At 47.0% G+C, this 17,184-nt stretch overlaps 2 protein-coding genes and 1 non-coding gene across 3 annotated transcripts; 1 reads left to right on the top strand and 2 right to left on the bottom strand.

Annotated features, from left to right (window-relative positions):
* The first annotated feature begins 622 nt into the window (after nucleotides 1–622).
* On the top strand, nucleotides 623–4,634 carry LOC109734230 (cytochrome P450 724B1). Its single transcript, XM_020293444.4, has 9 exons — nucleotides 623–974; nucleotides 1,330–1,657; nucleotides 1,901–2,053; nucleotides 2,217–2,453; nucleotides 2,544–2,630; nucleotides 2,914–2,992; nucleotides 3,182–3,288; nucleotides 3,761–3,885; nucleotides 4,281–4,634. The coding sequence occupies exons 1-9, from the start codon at nucleotides 754–756 to the stop codon at nucleotides 4,378–4,380; spliced, it is 1,437 nt and encodes a 478-aa protein (XP_020149033.1). The 5' UTR covers nucleotides 623–753; the 3' UTR covers nucleotides 4,381–4,634.
* A 1,747-nt stretch (nucleotides 4,635–6,381) lies between these two features.
* TRNAI-AAU (transfer RNA isoleucine (anticodon AAU)) lies at nucleotides 6,382–6,455 on the bottom strand. The gene has a single exon. It is a non-coding gene; the product is annotated as a tRNA-Ile (tRNA).
* A 565-nt stretch (nucleotides 6,456–7,020) lies between these two features.
* Nucleotides 7,021–11,758, bottom strand: LOC109734229 (ATP-dependent 6-phosphofructokinase 2). Its single transcript, XM_020293443.4, has 2 exons — nucleotides 10,966–11,758; nucleotides 7,021–8,108 (listed from the first exon to the last, which is right to left on the bottom strand). The coding sequence occupies exons 1-2, from the start codon at nucleotides 11,551–11,553 to the stop codon at nucleotides 7,287–7,289; spliced, it is 1,410 nt and encodes a 469-aa protein (XP_020149032.1). The 5' UTR covers nucleotides 11,554–11,758; the 3' UTR covers nucleotides 7,021–7,286.
* Between the last annotated feature and the right edge of the window lie 5,426 nt (nucleotides 11,759–17,184).

Consider the following 17,184-nt stretch of genomic DNA (forward strand, 5'->3'; position numbering starts at 1 on the left):
GAAAGAAGAGGTACATGCTTATTGAAGGCTGTTCTGCGTGGGAAAACAGGGCAAGGACATGATAATAAGAACACTGCTAAAACGAGTTACCATCGCCAGAAAGATAGAATTTCACACAATCAAACTAATCAAGCAAAGTACTATACGACCTGTTGTGACCAAAACTGGCACTCGATTTAGTTTTCAGATTAGCACAAACACAAGGTGCAGACCTTCACAGCTCCGCACCAAAGTCCTATGCGTGCATGTAACCCGATACAATTTCTCTCTCTACCTGCGTGTTTGACTGCACCTTGAGCAGCAGCAGCAGCCTAGATGCTAGCAGTACTGCAAAGGGACCATACTCCTAGCTAGACCCAGCCCCTTGCTGATAAAAGTTATTCATACAGTTCAAATAGCATGAGTATACATATAAGTACATGCAGCCGGGTCTGCAGTAAAAACAGAGATCAAGCAAGTAGTAAAATATATACCGGTGGTGTTTTTTGAGTACTAATTAAAAAAAGGCCAAAGCAAGAAAACAAAAGGCAACCTTATTTTTCCTTTCCCTCCCGCTTTGCAGAGATCCTTCCTGCCCTTGCTCCCACTACTATATAGCCTCCCCCTCACCTTCCATTCCAGAGAGAGAGAAGCAGAGGGCGAGCAAGTGAATGATAGCTAGACAGAGAGACAGAGAGGCAAGGCATGGCAGGCTCCATGCAGCTTGTGAGATGTAACTTCTAGGGTGGGGCGGTGGTGGTGGTGTGTGCTAGTATGAGCATGATGGTGGGGGTGGGCGATCTTGTGCTGGCTGCTCCGGCGATCCTGCTCGCCTTGCTCCTGACTCTGGTGCTGAGCCACTTCCTGCCTTTGCTCCTCAACCCCAAGGCTCCGAGGGGCAGCTTTGGATGGCCCCTTGTTGGCGAGACCCTCAGGTTCCTCACCCCTCACGCCTCCAACACGCTGGGTAGCTTCCTGGAGGATCACTGCTCCAGGTATTTTTCTTTTCTTCATCTTTTTTGCTATCATTCACCACAGCCACACCTCAAGATTTCTCAACGATGCAATCAAGCACGTAGTATTGTTTATCATTTACTCATGTGGCAGCAAAAGATGATGCATGTCGTGCATGTTGTCCTGACTCAGCACCTTTATCTTTGTGTCTTGGCTCCGAGGCTGTGATATATTTGAATTTCTACAGGTTTTGTTCACAGAACCTATTTCTGAAAAGTTTAACCTGTTGTTTCGTGGGGGAGAAAAGATGGAAAGATCTCATAAGGCCCTCTAGCAAATGATGGCAACTTAACAACATATGAAAAGATTAACATTGTTGTTGATGTGATGATGCAGGTACGGGAGGGTGTTCAAGTCCCATCTGTTCTGCACCCCCACCGTAGTGTCCTGTGACCAGGAGCTGAACCACTTCATCCTGCAGAATGAGGAGAGGCTGTTCCAGTGCAGCTACCCCAGGCCAATTCATGGCATACTGGGCAAGTCCTCCATGCTGGTGGTCCTGGGGGAGGACCACAAGCGGCTCAGGAACCTTGCTCTGGCCCTGGTCACCTCCACGAAGCTCAAGCCAAGCTACCTTGGCGACATTGAGAGGATTGCGCTGCACATAGTCGGATCATGGCATGGCAAGGGCGGCAACATCACCTTCTGCGAGGAGGCAAGAAAGGTTGGTCGCCCCGTGCATGCACTAACTACAACCAAAGCTAGCTAGACATGCATCAGTGGGGACATGATCCCGTGAAACTTGGAGGAAAAACTCTGCACATGTTGCCTATGGCTACATCATCATGCTGTTACTTGCTGATGCATCATCAGATTTTTTTTCAAACGCTGGCTTTGACTTACCAGGGTCATTCTTCTCCGTATTTTGACTCTCTTTTTCTGACTCTTTTTTTTTCCTTTGGCACAGTTTGCATTCAGTGTGATAGTGAAGCAGGTGCTGGGGCTGTCACCGGAGGAGCCTGTCACTGCCATGATACTGGAGGACTTCCTCACCTTCATGAAGGGCCTCATCTCTTTCCCTCTCCGCATCCCAGGGACCCCATACGCCAAAGCTGTCCAGGTAATTCAGTAAACAACTCTGGTATTTTTTATGTACTTCACCATGCATCAAGCTCATGAAACTCTGGTATACCCATTTGTACCAAGCTTACATTGAAGATACGTATGTGTATATAGATTGTTCTAACAGTGAGGTTCTTGGGTATGTTGATCACTCCTCTCAGGCCAGAGAGAGGATATCAAGCACTGTGAAGGGCATTATCGAGGAGAGGAGGAAGGCTGACTGCTGCAAGAGGGATGATTTCCTCAACGTGCTCCTGTCAACCGATGAACTCTCTGACGAGGAGAAAGTTAGTTTTGTGCTGGACTCCCTGCTAGGAGGATATGAGACCACCTCACTCATGATCTCCATGGTCGTCTACTTCCTTGGGCAGTCAGCTCAAGATCTGGACCTGGTGAAGGTACATACCATACCTGATCAAGCTTAAGCCACAGGTGATTGGTGGTTGTGTGCATGTCACTTATTATATATGAACATGCTGTGCATGCAGAGGGAGCATCAAGGCATAAGATCTACCAAAGCAAAGGAGGAGTGCTTGAGCTCCGAGGACTACAAGAAGATGGAATATACCCAACATGTAAGTAAGATGATGATCATTCAGTACACGCTTTAGGACATGTAGCCGGTTGGTAAGCAGGGATCCTTTTTCTTTCTATTATCAGCCATTCGCACAAATATGTGACCCTCCAAAACTGATGGGAGTTTTTTTTCTGTCCATATGCCTGCCTATATCTGGAATTTTGACTAGAGCAAACAACACTTTGCAAGAACAGTGCAGATGGGGAAGGGTCTCTTAATATGTTCTGTAATAATTGGAATGGTTCAATGATACATACATACATGCGTGGATGTCCTTTCAGGTTATCAATGAGGCGCTGAGATGTGGAAACATTGTCAAGTTTGTCCACAGGAAGGCCCTCAAAGATGTCAGATACAAAGGTAATTAACCCTGCTAGTATTTGAGGCTTTCCTAGCAGATCCCATTGTGCTCATCACATGATAATGGATCAGGCAAAGGGGGCGGTTGGGCCTTTATTGCTGATTTGTGAGCATTGTTATTCCTAAACACCTAGCTTTTGATAGAAGATGCTCAAAAGCAAGTGGACCTCTTCTTTTGCTCTGTTGCAGAGTATCTGATTCCATCTGGCTGGAAGGTCCTACCTGTTTTCAGTGCTGTTCATTTGAACCCCTCGCTTCATGGAAATGCCCAACAGTTTCAGCCTTGCAGATGGGAGGTATGTCTGATTTCCATACCATGTGCACGGGCATCTATATTTGTAGTCAAGTAATGAATACAACTTAGTTTATGCAGATTAGCTTTAACATAATATGCTTGTTTAGGGAAGCCTAACTTTGACATAATATGCTTTTTTGTTAAACTATTTTATACAATGAAAAGGTGAGAACAAATCAGAAGAGCTTATCTGTAGCTTTGAGAGAATCTTCTTTAAGGTTGCTCTGTTAACTAATTGATGCCTTTAATTAGTGAGCGTCCAACTAACCCATGCCATAATAATTACTTGCAACTATCCTGGTATCTTCAGATGCCAAGCAGGCTTTGGCTGAGGGCCTAGTGCCTTCTGTACATGGTCCTAACCATGATTCCTCCCTCAAAGCCAGCATCCTTGGCTTTGCTTCTTCATTTTATTAACTCCCTTGATGAAGCTAGCTCATATGCATGACTTGTACAATTGATTGATGCAACAGGGCCCAAGCCAAGGTACAAGCAAGAAGTTTACGCCGTTCGGCGGTGGCACCAGGCTCTGCCCTGGATCAGAGCTTGCCAAAGTAGAGGCTGCTTTCTTCCTCCATCACCTTGTGCTCAATTTCAGGTAAAAGATTTGTCCTAGCCTATTAAGAGATACACAGGTAACTACTGACGCAGCAAGAGCCACAAATCAGAGAAACGAAGAACCTAAATATTTTGCAAGGATAAATCAACTTAAGAATGAAACTAACCAGAGGAAATATGAATAGCATGACCACAGGCTGATGCAGTTATCAGTCTCATACTACTAATTAAGATGCTGTGCAAACATGGCAGCATGGAGTATCCAATAAGTATGGCATGCAAGTTGAGTGGTACTAAATCTGGTCCATAGATATCTGCAGTTATCAGATTGTGACAGAAGAAAATGCATCTCCCTCTACTTTTTTTCAGAGTAAGGAGATAAGTGCTTACTGAATCTCTATAGTTACTGATCATAGTATAATTTGGTGCCTGCAGATGGAAAATCGATGGCGATGACATTCCAATGGCATACCCGTACGTGGAGTTCCCGAGAGGCCTGCCGATCGAAATCGAGCCGATTTGCTCTGAATCTTGACTGGGTTCTTGCAGCTGCAGACATGGTGGTGAGTGAAAAAAGAGATTGCAAGCAATGAAGAAGCACCGATGACTAGCTTAGCTTAGCTAGTTGCTGGAATGGGGTAGCTGAGGAGGTTGTGATCTCCTCTGTACATGGTGTACATATATTTTGTCCATTGTGATTACTCGAGGTGGTTGGGTCACCCTGTTACATCCTCCACTGTCTGGACTATTATCCTATAGAAAAAAATGGGCTCCTGGTGTTTACATTTACTTCTGAAATTCAGTATGGGGAGATATGTATGAACCGGACCTCACTGAAACTTCGAAACAACGTTCCTATTCTTACCAAATAGATAGACCATGTATAAGGGAACATTGACATAAGCACGCCAGTGAACAGAGAGTGAAGTTACTGTCTAAAACTGGCATTAACCTTCAGTGATACAAACATGAATCCTTTAGAATTCATGTAAACTAAGTATGGGGAGATTCAGAGGGACGTTTGGACTTTTGGAGAGAACGAATAAGTCCTTCAGAATTCAGTTGAAATTCCCATGCTCAAATGGAGAATGAGAGGAGATCAATGATCAGAGAATGATATGCAGAAAAATAGACCATGTTTTTTTTTTAGAAAGGAGGATGACCCCCGGCCTCTGCATCTGGGAGATGCATGCGGCCATTTTATTGATTATTCTCAAGGACCTTACAAAGTAGAACAACAATATGCCTGAATCCGCCATCTTGGCAACATCTGCCGCTACTCCTATACAAATGATGAAGGGGTGCAAGTTAGGCCACATACCCAGACCTCTCACCTAAGCCTAACATCTAAAGCCGGAGGCCCGGACCGAGCCATCTGCCGGGTCCGGGGCTCAAACCGGTCCGACGCACTCACATGTGTCGTTGCCGTCATCTTCCACTGGTCCATCTTCAGAGCAGATTGAGGTGACAATCTTGGCAGGTCCTCCGCCATCGACGTCACCACGACGCCAAACGACGACCTCCACCTATGCGAGCCTTGGCAGGTCCTCCGCCGTTGACGCCACCACGACGCCCTCCACCTCTAGGATAGGGCCGCACCACCGCCGTCGCCCACCACCCACAAGCGCCACCCAACCCCAAGGTTCCCAAAGCGGCGCCTTCAAGAAGGGAACGGCGCCCTGAGCGCCGCCACTGCCCAACAAAGTTAGGGCTTTCGCCCGGGAGACCTAGGGGAAGGGGAAGTGAGGAGATCAGTCCATACCGACGCCTCCAAGGAGGGGAACGGCGCCCTCAGGCGTCGCCGTCGGCGCGGCCGGTCATGGCCGGCCATTCGCCCGAACTAGATCTCCACCACTAGCAGCGCCTCCTGTACAGAACCGGCGATCAAGAGGAAGCGCGGCCCGACCAGGCTGGCCCACACGCCGAACAGGGGAGGAGGGGAGGCGCCAGATCGCGCGCACCGACCGCCGCAGAAGCCGCCGCCGGCAGCCAACGACCACCGGATCCCGCCGCCCGCGCGGCCGGGACGCCAGATCCACCGCCCGCCGGCCGTGCCTTGCCAATGGAGCCGCCGCTCCAGATCCAGGGTTCCCCACGCAAAGGCAGGGCAACCGAGGCCCCGCCGCCGCCATCCTTGGCGCCCCGGGCTTGCCCGGCGGCTGCCTCAAGCGGCGGCGAGGAAGGGAAGAGGGGGGGTGAGGAGGAGGGGCGGCTCTCAAGATGCAGATGCTGCATGAGAGTCATCATGTGTGCTGCCTACCTGATTTTCTTCTTCAAGTTTGGGGGTCATGTATAAGGGAACATTGACATAAGCACGCCAGTGAATAGAGAGTGAAGTTATTGTTTAAACTGGCATTAACCTTCGGTGATACAAACATGAATCCTTCAGAATTCATGTAAATTCAGTATGGGGAGATTCTATGAGGGACTTTTGGACAGAACGAATAAAAATAAGTCCTTCATGATTCAGTTGAAAACTTGAAAATTCCCATGCTAAAATGGAATGGAGAATGAGAATGATATGCAAAAAAAAATGTGGCCCATACAGGTCTCGAACCTGTGACCTTCGCGTTATTAGCACGACGCTCTAACCAGCTGAGCTAATAGGCCTTGTGTAACGTTTGATAGCGTAAACGTAATATGTAGAGTTACGACAATACGCTCGTCTCTAATGACTTGCAACGCAAAGTGTCTTACTATCAAAGATAGACAATGCTTTAGTGACATGAAGTTAGCGAAAGTACACTTCTAGACTTCTGGTCCTGAGCTTGGATTAACAGTAAAATCAAAAACATATTAAGAAAATGAAAAATTCTGAATCTTTTTAGTGACAAAAGTTTTCGACGCTTGCAAAATTATCGTGAAACGACATTTGTAGAAGCCATGAGAAATAACGGCAAAATTATCACTCCAAAATGCTTTTGAAAATGACATTTTTGGAACATCGATTTTATTTTTTTAGCCACGGCTTCTAAAAATGTCATTTCATCATGAAATTTCACAAGTAGTGAAGACTTTTGTCAATGTTTGTCACTAAAAATTTCAGAATTTTTTAAACTTCTTTTCACTTTTTTTTCTGATTTTACTGTTCACTGAGCTCATATGAGCTCAGGCTAAGAAACTCCATGTCCGTCAGCGAAAGTACTAAGTTGCTAGTTGATATTTGAAAACAAGATTTGGTCAGAAGCAAGATCGCCATTTGCCCTCGGGCCTCTAAACACCATTTCATGCCCACTAAAAATATTCAGGAGAATTCATACTTACAACAGAATTACAACAACTTTGCAGACATACACACAAACACACAAACCAGAGAACACGCTCACTGATGCTTTATTGAAGAACGGAAACCTAGATTAAAAGAAAATAATTTTGACTGTCATCCAGAGAGGGGTAGATCAACTTACTACTTCCTGGCACCGCAGAACTTGGGCCTTAATCTTAGGGCTTTAGGAAATCAGGCTGGTCTGTGACTGATCTAACCCATGCCCATTTGTGATCATTCACATCCACTGGGTTCTTGGCCACGGCAATATCTTCCAGTGGTATGTAGCTGTAATTCCCATTTATCGGGCCAGGTACGAAGCCAGTGAACCCAGCCATGATCCCATGGATGGCTGAATGCGCCAACAGGGTACAATATAGATTATCAGTAGCATTTGCTGGGACTGCTCGAATCATGTAGGTAGGATCGATATACTTCACAGTGAACAACTCAGTGGGGTGTTCTCTCTTCCACCATCTACCCAGCTCAGATTTCAGCCAGGGGCCAACATCAAGGAACAGCATGTTGCCAGACTCATCCTGCTCGCGCTTCTGGTCATCAGTCCGGGGAATCACCTCCTGACCAGCGCCTTCAGCAACGACGACGACAGCATGTCCCTTCTTCTTTATCCTTTCATACAGGAACTCAAACAGGCCTCCCTTCCCTTCAACGTGGAAATCAATCTCAGGAATCAAACAGCAGTCAACATCTCGGCTGCTCAGGGTGGCATGAAGAGCAATGTGACCCGTACTCCTGCCCATGAGTTTGACAAGACCGATGCCATTCACAGCGCTCACAGCCTCCACATGTGCCGCGTCGATCGCCTGCTGAGCAATCTCCACTGCAGTTTGAAACCCAAACGACCTGTCTATGATACCGATGTCGTTGTCCACGGTTTTGGGGATCCCTGTAATGGAGATCCTCAAACCACGCCGTTTAAACTCTTCGAATATCGCCACTGCTCCTCTCATGGTTCCATCCCCGCCAATCGCATAGACCTGTGAATTGTCATAAAAGGGATATTCAGGTAGGATAGTAAGATCAAGGCCTGAAGAACAGGAACAATTGACATGTGAAGCAGCACATTTAACATTGTATACTTATATTTTTTGACAACAAAAATAGGTAGTAACATACTAGTAACTTTTTTTGAAAAGGGGAATATATTAATATCGCGAAGATACCAATTACACCCAGCCTCTGCACCTACAAGATGTCACAAGACATACAGGATGCACACAGCCAAAGAAGAAAAACAAAAAAAGAAAGGAAAAACAAAGGTCCCGTCATAGCGATCAACTCCTCTCGTCAGTACCACACCAAATACAACACCCAGAAAACATAAGAGGTCTTCAAAAGCAACGCCTTCAAGGAGGAAACAGTGCACAAACACCGTCGTTGCCCGATCCAAGATCTTAGGTTTTCAACCTGAAGGAAGTCCGAGCTCTCAAAACAATTCCTTCAGCGAGACAATTGCCAGGCACAACCAATGAAGGTCAGACCTTAGGCTTTCACCCTTAAAGTCACGACTCGGCACCCAAAGAGCACCACCAAAAATGAAATCCTGCAATGCTGCCGCCCCCACTTATCAGTGCTGCTTCTGAGAGTTATCAAACACCTGGCTGACTCCATCGCCACCAAGGCCCCGTCCGACTAACTGATCCTCCGATCTCAGTCACCATGACCTTCTCCCTCGCCGTCTATTCCATGGAAATCGAGAGGCCGACATGTCCATGGTATCAACAAACTCCAGAGCTTCGCCCTGCGCCCTCAGAACCTCGTAGGCTGATCTGGACGCGCACGACCGGATACTGTCCGATCCAGATCTCCTAGGCAAGATCGCTGTTAGCAGTTCCGGAACCCGTCGATGACCAGATCAAGGAGGGCCGATCATGCTGAATGTTGCCGTGATGCGAGCAGAGCACAAGGACCGCCACCTTTATTCACGGCAGCAGGCCCCCACGCCGCCCCGAACCAGTCTGCCGCTGCCTGGCCGGCCACCATCGGCACCACCACGGTGCCTACCCGGCGCCGTCAGGCCCCCAACCGCGCCACCGTAGCCGATGTCAGATCTGGACGATAACCGAGACCCACGGCCACCACCTTTGCCCGCATCTGGCAGAGAGCAGCGAGCACGCCGGATGCCCGCGCGATACGCCGGAGCCGAGCCCGGCCGCCGCATCATCACAACGCGATGCCTGCGCACGGATCAAAGCACGCCGGCCAGATCCCCCGTGGTGGAGAGCCGCCTGTGCCCATCGCGTCCACGAGAGCACCCGTGCGAGACTGGCCACCAAACTGAAGCGCTCGAGCAGCCGCCGCCGGCGTCTCTCAGGACGAAGGTATGACGGTGTGAGGGGAAAAAACAGCCCAGCCGCCACCATCCTGGAGCGCGGCGCGGCTTCGCTGGCCGGCTCTCCGGCGGCAACGTGGCGGGGACGGGGGGAGGCGACCGGTGTTTTCCCCCGAGTCGCCAGATGCGGGCAACGCGGGGGCGGCGGCTGGGTCTTCCGCCTCGTCGATCCTAACTAGTAACTACACCAAAATCTTGATCCTAACTAAGGCCAACTCTAACCGATCCTCTATCCGGCTATAAGATAGGACAATCGGTTTTCCTCCTCTATGCCGCAGCCACACCTAGCCGATCCCCAAAACCGAATAGAGGAGGATAATTTATCCTCCGCCGCCTATCCAAGCCCTAAATATACTCCGTCTGGAGGTGGCCGAGGATAAATTTTCTTCACGCAAAGGCATCCTTGTGGCTGGCCGGCGACTCACGTAAAGCTCCCTTGTCGACGGTGGCGACCTCCGGCCTCGCCGGTGACCCCTGCCCGTACTACTACGGGTACGGCCACTGTGTGCTGCTGCTGCTGCCCGCCGCTGCTGCGTGTTGCTGCTGCTGCTCGCCGCCGCCGGTGCATGCTGCTGCTGCTGCTCGCCGCTGCTCCTCCCCGCTGCGTGCTGCTGTTGCTGCTGCTCGCCGCCACCGGTGAGTGCTGCTGCTGGCCGCCGCCAGTGCGTGCTGCTGCTCCTCCCCGCTGCGTGCTTCTGCTGCTGCCCGCTACTCCTCCACGCTGTGTGCTTCTGCTGTTGCTGCTCGCCGCCGCTGGTTCGTGCTGCACGCCGCTGCTCCTCCCCGCTGCATGATGCTGCTGCTGCTGCTCGCCGCTGTCAGCGTAAGCCTCGATCAATGCAAGCAGAGGTGCGACGTCCGGCGTGTTTGGTGTGCTCTCCAGCGTTGCCAGCGTGGTCACCATGGTCGCATAGCAAGTGTTCGACGAAATGTATGAGCCAAATGTAAGTTTACTCTGTTATATATAGGGGAGGCTAGGTCCGGCCAAAACTCCACTAAAGGTTTACTCCGCTGGATCCTCCTTTATTTTTAGGGGATCGGTTAGAAATGCCCTAACACGAACAATCACGAGTATTTTTCAGACTTTTCTGTAATACACCATGATCCTTTAAATCGCAACTTTGAACAATTTTAGTGTATTAGAGTAAGGCCAAGCTGATCCCAATCTTAAGTGCTTACGCATTCTGTACATCACCTCATGGTTTTGCAAGTACTCCCTCCTTCCATCTATATAGGGCCTAATGCGTTTTTTAAGACCGCCTTTGACTATTGACAAGATTAATAGTACATGACATGCACAATGTGAAAAATTATATCATTGAAAGCTCCTTTCACACACGAATTTAACGGTGTGCTTTGTGTAAGTTGCATGTCATATATTATTACTCTAATATTTGGTCAAAGTTAGCCTCCAAAAACGCATTAGGCCCTATATAGATGGAAGGAGGGAGTAATCACTGTCTCTAGTGAAAATCTGAAAGCTGCGTCAGAGTTGCTTTTACCTGCGTATACCCGCGCGCGACGATGCCATCGACGATCTTGTTAAGATCAAAGCCACCACGTGTCGTCTTGAGCGCGGTGCCGCCCTTCTTGTGCCAGTCGTCCACGGAGGCCGGGTCCAGCCGCACGTGGTCGTCGTCAGCGCCGTAGAACCCGCGGTACCCCGCGGCGACGCCGAAGACGTCGAGGACGCCGTAGAGCTCATGGAGCCCCACGACGAGCTCCCTCAGCACGGTGTTGAGGCCCGGGCAGAGCCCCCCGCAGGTGACGAGGGCGGCGCGGGCGCGGGCCGGGTTGACGGCGAGGCTCTCGCGCGGGCCCGCGCGGCGGTACGCGACCAGCGGGTTCGGGCTCCCGGAGGAGAGGTCGAAGAAGGCGTGGCGGAGGGAGACGTCCCCCGGGGAGATGTAGAAGGTGGGGGGCGGGTGGAAGTAGGGGTGGCTGGAGATCGGGTTGGGGACCGCGGTGGCGCCGGAGGGCGAGGCGGGGAGCCGCGGCGCGTCGCGGAGGGTGAGCGGCGGGAGGGTCACGGTGGTGTTGGTGGGGGTGGAGGCGGCGTGGTCGCCGGGGTTGGGGACGGTGGGATCCATCTGCACTTGCTGCTGTCGGTCAGGGCGGTGGGAAAGTGGAACTGCGAACTGCGTAGTGGCGGAGTGGTTCGAAGCAGATGAAAGCTGAAAGGGAGGGGTCTGAGCGACGCGTGGCGGTCCTGCTTAGAGCTTCTCGAAGTTGACAGCGGCGCCGTGTCAAGGGGCACCTCATCGGTAGTGACTAGCAAATGGCCAAATGGCAGTCAAGAGAAGACTAACAAATGGCCACGTAAACAGTATTATAGGAGTAGGAGAGTATTAGGCGAAAGTCATCTTCTGCTCCTCGGCTCAAATGAGCTTGGGATGAACAGCTTAAATTCAAAAAAAAAAAGTTGAATCTTTTGGGAGCATCAATATTTTTACGACTTTCATGAATGTTATTTCATGATAATTTTTGCAAGAACACAAAGTATTTGTCAAAGTTTGACAATAGAAAAACATAATTTTTTAGTTTATTGTTCATCATAGAGCATTTGACCTCGAGAGCACATACTTCGCGTCGAGTATTAGGCGTCGGTTTAGTTAGACGTCACTCGCCTGAATTTTCAATTTTTTAGTTGATTCGGTGGAGAAGGAAGTAGGCGACGACGTGCAGCATCAAGGCCGCCGTCGACGGCCAAGAACGAGCCACAGCGGCAACGTAGGCAAGTAAGAAATTTGACGATTTGGATGGAGTGGAGGGCTCGCCAGTTTAGAGGGATGATTGGGTGGGTCAGGTGGCGGCGCCAACACGGCGGTGGATGGCGGTGAGGGAAGGGCAGGGCGGCCAGGCTGGCATGGGAGCGCTGTCGGCCGTGGACGGCAGTGGTTGACTGTTCGGCCATTGGTCCATAGGGTGGTTGGGGAAGAAGATGAACACGAGGTTGAAGAAAGCCATATGATCGTCTGTTTTGCATCAGACGGTTGGAAACAAATCGACTGACCCAAATTATTTGTCCACTTAACCTAGCCAATCCAATGAAGTGTATAATTTGAGGAGATTTAGTCAGAGCAGAGCACAACATCCTTGTTCGTTCAGACGTTAAGATTTTTGCGAATTTACATGTATGCCTCTTTCAATTTCCTGATAGTTATATGTTTTAGCAACGTGGATGGTCACATTTTTACATGTAGCTAGTGACCGGGCATATCAGGTGCATATGTTCTTTAGGTGCATTTGATTTGAGCCTCAACCACCCCCATCATTTCCTTTTATATGATCAAAGGAAGGAGATGCACAGATGAAGACAGGATTTGGACATAAGAGAGGTGAGAAAGTAATAACCGTTCGAACACAAGAACATAGTCAATATAATTAATATGTATGACAACATATGTTTGATAATAATAAAAATTGTGTTAGCTTACATTTAACTCTATAAGTAATATAGTTGAACGTTTCAATAATTTCATTAGATGTGACTTTTGCCCTATCATCTTTAAAAAGCCATAAACGTAGAGTAAAATAAATTTTTAAATTGTAATCCTACCGCATCTAATTATTAAATTAAACAATTGTATTAAAACAAAATTGTACTATATAATAAAATTGTACTAATTCACCCAGTACTATAATCTACTCCCTATGTTTAAAAAAATTGAAATTCTAGGTTTATCTTAAGTCAAACTTGGTTAAGTTTGACCAACTATATAATATATGTGCTAAGACCCACAACAATAAATACACACAATACAAAAATATACTTCATAAAGAATTTCACTACCTAGTTTGATGTTCTAGATGTCAGATATATTTTTCTATAAATTTGGTCAAACTTAAACAAGTATGTCTAGAAACAAACCCATAACTTCAATTATTTTGGGGAGGTAGTATAATGCATGACTGGGAAAATGTAATGGTTGTTTTTAGTAATATATCGGTATGAGTATCTTGAAATTGATGTATAGTGTCGGTGTCACGGTGAAGCATCTGTCACTCGCAGGAATGGAGTATCCCATAGCCCGTGCCACCATGGCGAAGGGGGTAACGAGTATCGAGAAGCGACAAGCCGGCAATGCAGTGATGTAGCCAGGAAAGCAAGACCTGGAAAACCGCAAACAAATTTGCAAAAACTATGTGTACATGGAGCTCCTATTTGTTGCTTTAAGCGATGAATAATTATTATATCACAGGCATGGGTCACGCTTAATAGCGCTCCCTTGTGCATAAGAGGGGGAGGGTTGGTGATGTACGTTCTCCGGCAAACCAGTAAAAAAAATCATTGGGCTACGTGCGTAAGTGTAAGTGCAAGAAAAAAAGGGTCGGTACCATGCATCCTTAGAAAACCCCTTATGGTTTTCAGCTAAGTTTGTTTTCATGAAAGTATTATATTTAATATAAGTACTATTCCTAATATTTTAAATATTATGGAATAAAAATCATTATATTAATTGAATCCATCCTAGATTCAAAAAATGTTCACTAATTTTTAAAAAAGTGTTGAAGATTACGTATATTCTCAAACTAAAAAGCATTCACAGATTTCAGAAGATTAACAATAATGAAAAAATGTTCAACATTTTTAATTGACGACATTTAAAAGATTCTTCAATTGGAAATATTCAAAAATCTAAAAATTTCATGGACGTTAAACAATATTCATAAATTTAAATAGACAAAAGGAGGTGAAAGAAAATAGGGAACTGCAGAAAAAATGGACATGACCACTAAAAACCATGAAAAGGATGCAGAAAATGAAAGAAAAAACTGTGGAAAATGTGAACCGAAAGAAAATCAGAAAGTAGGTACAGAAAACAGAAAAAAAAAATGGTTGTGAGCCTCCTACCTGGGCCGGCCTGGTACACATAAGGATGTGCATTAAATACCAAATGCTCACTATTCTTCGCAATCAACGAAGATTAGGAGATTCCAGCGCATTGCAGATTTGAGCGCTTACAGGAACAACGATTTCCTGGTTCGTATAATTTTCCCCACCACCAAGTGGGCTCTTCACCAAAAAGTACAAAAAGTTGTGCTGAGACTTGTTTTTGTTCGTGAACACCCAACGGGCCGAGTGTTGCTAGGTCTCGCTTACTGCGAGACAAAAGCTAGCATCACCTATAGCGCGCTCTCGCATGGGCCAGGTCCAGCAATGCTTTAGCAGAAGTCTATTAAGAGGAAACTAGCACTGGCGGGCGCTACTACGTCCCGCTTATAGCGAGTCTAGCTTACTCTAATGTCAAACAACCAAAGAGAGAACTACTTCTAGTAGGTATTAAACGACCAAACTGGCAAACCTTCCAACGACATAAAAAGCGACAACGAAACTAATTTGATACTTTTGCTAAATTGGCATGGCTCGTCAATAGTTCAAACCACGTATGGGTGGGACAATCCAACCTTTCATATCCAGCATGGGAACCAAACGTTGAAGCCAAACAGTTCATTCATTTAATTCACGTTTGCCCTATGTTCAAGGGAGTCACAACTCATTGCAGAGAAAGGTGGTCAGTAGTGAGGGTTGGTTGTATTTCGTGAAAAAGATATTTCATCCCAAAATGCCAAAGATGACAAAAGATTCAGAAAGACTTAAAAACTACAGGGAAGGCTTTCAACGGCAATTTTTTTTAATTAATACTTGTTTAATTGACATGGTGGATGATTGGTAGTCGAGAATAGCCCAACGTTTCTCTATCTCCATCCTCTGGTGGGTTTACAAGCCGACTAACCTATCATTTCTCTATGTCGGGTGGGTGTATAAGCCGACTAGCCTAAAAATTTTCTATCCTCAGGTGGTCTGTGACCCTTTTGTATCCAGCGTGAGAAGCCAACCCTGAAGTCGACTGATTTGATGTTCACCCTACGTCCAAGGGAGTTGTCACAAAAGTACACGGTGCATAATCATCGATGACGCTATAAAAAGTGGAAGTTGGTTGCTTACCGGCACAGAAAAAAGAGTGGACACTACCAAAAGTAGCTACATATTTCCTAAAAGAAACATTTCATGTTGGAATGTCAAAGATAACAAAAGATTGTACCATGTGAGGAGACAAACATCCGAACAGAAAAGGCTTTCAGTTGCATAAAAAGGACGATGAAATTAACTTTTACACTCTCTCTTCCTACATATAAGATGTTTCAGTGGTTCAATTTAGGAGCGGGGATAATACTTCTTTTGAATTGACATGGTTACTGGGAAATAACGATACGCTTTAAAATGGGGCAACCAAACCCATGACTTCCCTGACCTTAGGTGGCCAACTAGCCTCGTGACTCTTCTGTATCTGGCATGTGTCAAACAACCAAAGAGAGAACTACTTCTGGGTATTAAACAACCAACAGAGAAAACTTTCAGTGGCATAAAAAGCAACAATGAAACTAATTGATACTTTTGTTCAATTGGCATGGTGTCTGGTCAATAGCTTGAACTACTTCTGGGTGGGACAATCCAACAAATCTGATGACCCACAAGTATAGGGGATCTATCGTAGTCCTTTCGATAAGTAAGAGTGCCGAACCCAACGAGGAGCAGAAGAAAATGATATGCGGTTTTCAGCAAGGTATTCTCTGCAAGTACTGAAATAAGTGGTAACAGATAGTTTTGTGATAGGATAATTTGTAACGAGCAACAAGTAACAAAAGTAAATAAAGTGCAGCAAGGTGGCCCAATCCTTTTTGTAGCAAAGTACAAGCCTGGACAAACTCTTATATAGAGAAAAACGCTCCCGAGGACACATGGGAATTATCGTCAAGCTAGTTTTCATCATGTTCATATGATTCGCGTTCGGTACTTTGATAATTTGATATGTGGGTGGACCGGTGCTTGGGTGCTGTTCTTACTTGAACAAGCATCCCACTTATGATTAACCTCTATTGCAAGCATCCGCAACTACAACAAAAGTATTAAGGTAAACCTAACCATAGCATGAAACATATGGATCCAAATCAGCCCCTTACGAGGCAACGCATAAACTAGGGTTTAAGCTTCTGTCACTCTAGCAACCCATCATCTACTTATTACTTCCCAATGCCTTCCTCTAGGCCCAAATAATGGTGAAGTGTTATGTAGTCGACGTTCACATAACACCACTAGAGGCTAGACAACATACATCTCATCAAAATATCGAACGAATGCCAAATTCACATGACTACTAATAGCAAGACTTCTCCCATGTCCTCAGGAACAAACGTAACTACTCACAAAGCATATTCATGTTCATAATCAGAGGGGTATTAATATGCATATAGGATCTGAACATATGATCTTCCACCAAATAAACCAACTAGCATCAACTACAAGGAGTAATCAACACTACTAGCAACCTACTAGTACCAATCCCGGACTTGGAGACAAGAATTGGATACAAGAGATGAACTAGGGTTTTGAGAGGAGATGGTGCTGGTGAAGATGTTGATGGAGATTGCCCTCTCCCGATGAGAGGAGCGTTGTTGATGACGATGGCTATGATTTCTCCCTCCCGAAGGGAAGTGTCCCCGGCAGAACAGCTCTGCCGGAGCCCTAGATTGGTTCCGCCAAGGTTCCGCCTCGTGGCGGCGGAGTCTCGTCCCGAAAGGTTGCTTATGATTTTTTCCTCGACGAAAGACTTCATATAGCAGAAGATGGCCACCGGAGAGCCAACAGAGGGCCCACGAGGCAGGGGGTGCGCCCTGGGGGGTAGGGCGCCCCCACCCTCGTGGACAGGTGGTGCCCC

Source organism: Aegilops tauschii, chromosome 2 (genome assembly GCF_002575655.3).
Source record: "Aegilops tauschii subsp. strangulata cultivar AL8/78 chromosome 2, Aet v6.0, whole genome shotgun sequence".
NCBI lineage: Eukaryota > Viridiplantae > Streptophyta > Magnoliopsida > Poales > Poaceae > Aegilops > Aegilops tauschii.

Excerpts from the sequence above, each read along its gene's own strand:
- LOC109734230 (XM_020293444.4), top strand. The coding sequence starts at position 754 with ATGAGCATGATGGTGGGGGTGGGCGATCTTGTGCTGGCTGCTCCGGCG. Across the intron at positions 1,658-1,900 it reads TCTGCGAGGAGGCAAGAAAG|TTTGCATTCAGTGTGATAGT; the intron begins GTTGGTCGCCCC and ends CCTTTGGCACAG. Across the intron at positions 2,993-3,181 it reads CAAAGATGTCAGATACAAAG|AGTATCTGATTCCATCTGGC; the intron begins GTAATTAACCCT and ends GCTCTGTTGCAG.
- LOC109734229 (XM_020293443.4), bottom strand. The coding sequence starts at position 11,553 with ATGGATCCCACCGTCCCCAACCCCGGCGACCACGCCGCCTCCACCCCC. Across the intron at positions 8,109-10,965 it reads TCGCGCGCGGGTATACGCAG|GTCTATGCGATTGGCGGGGA; the intron begins GTAAAAGCAACT and ends GACAATTCACAG.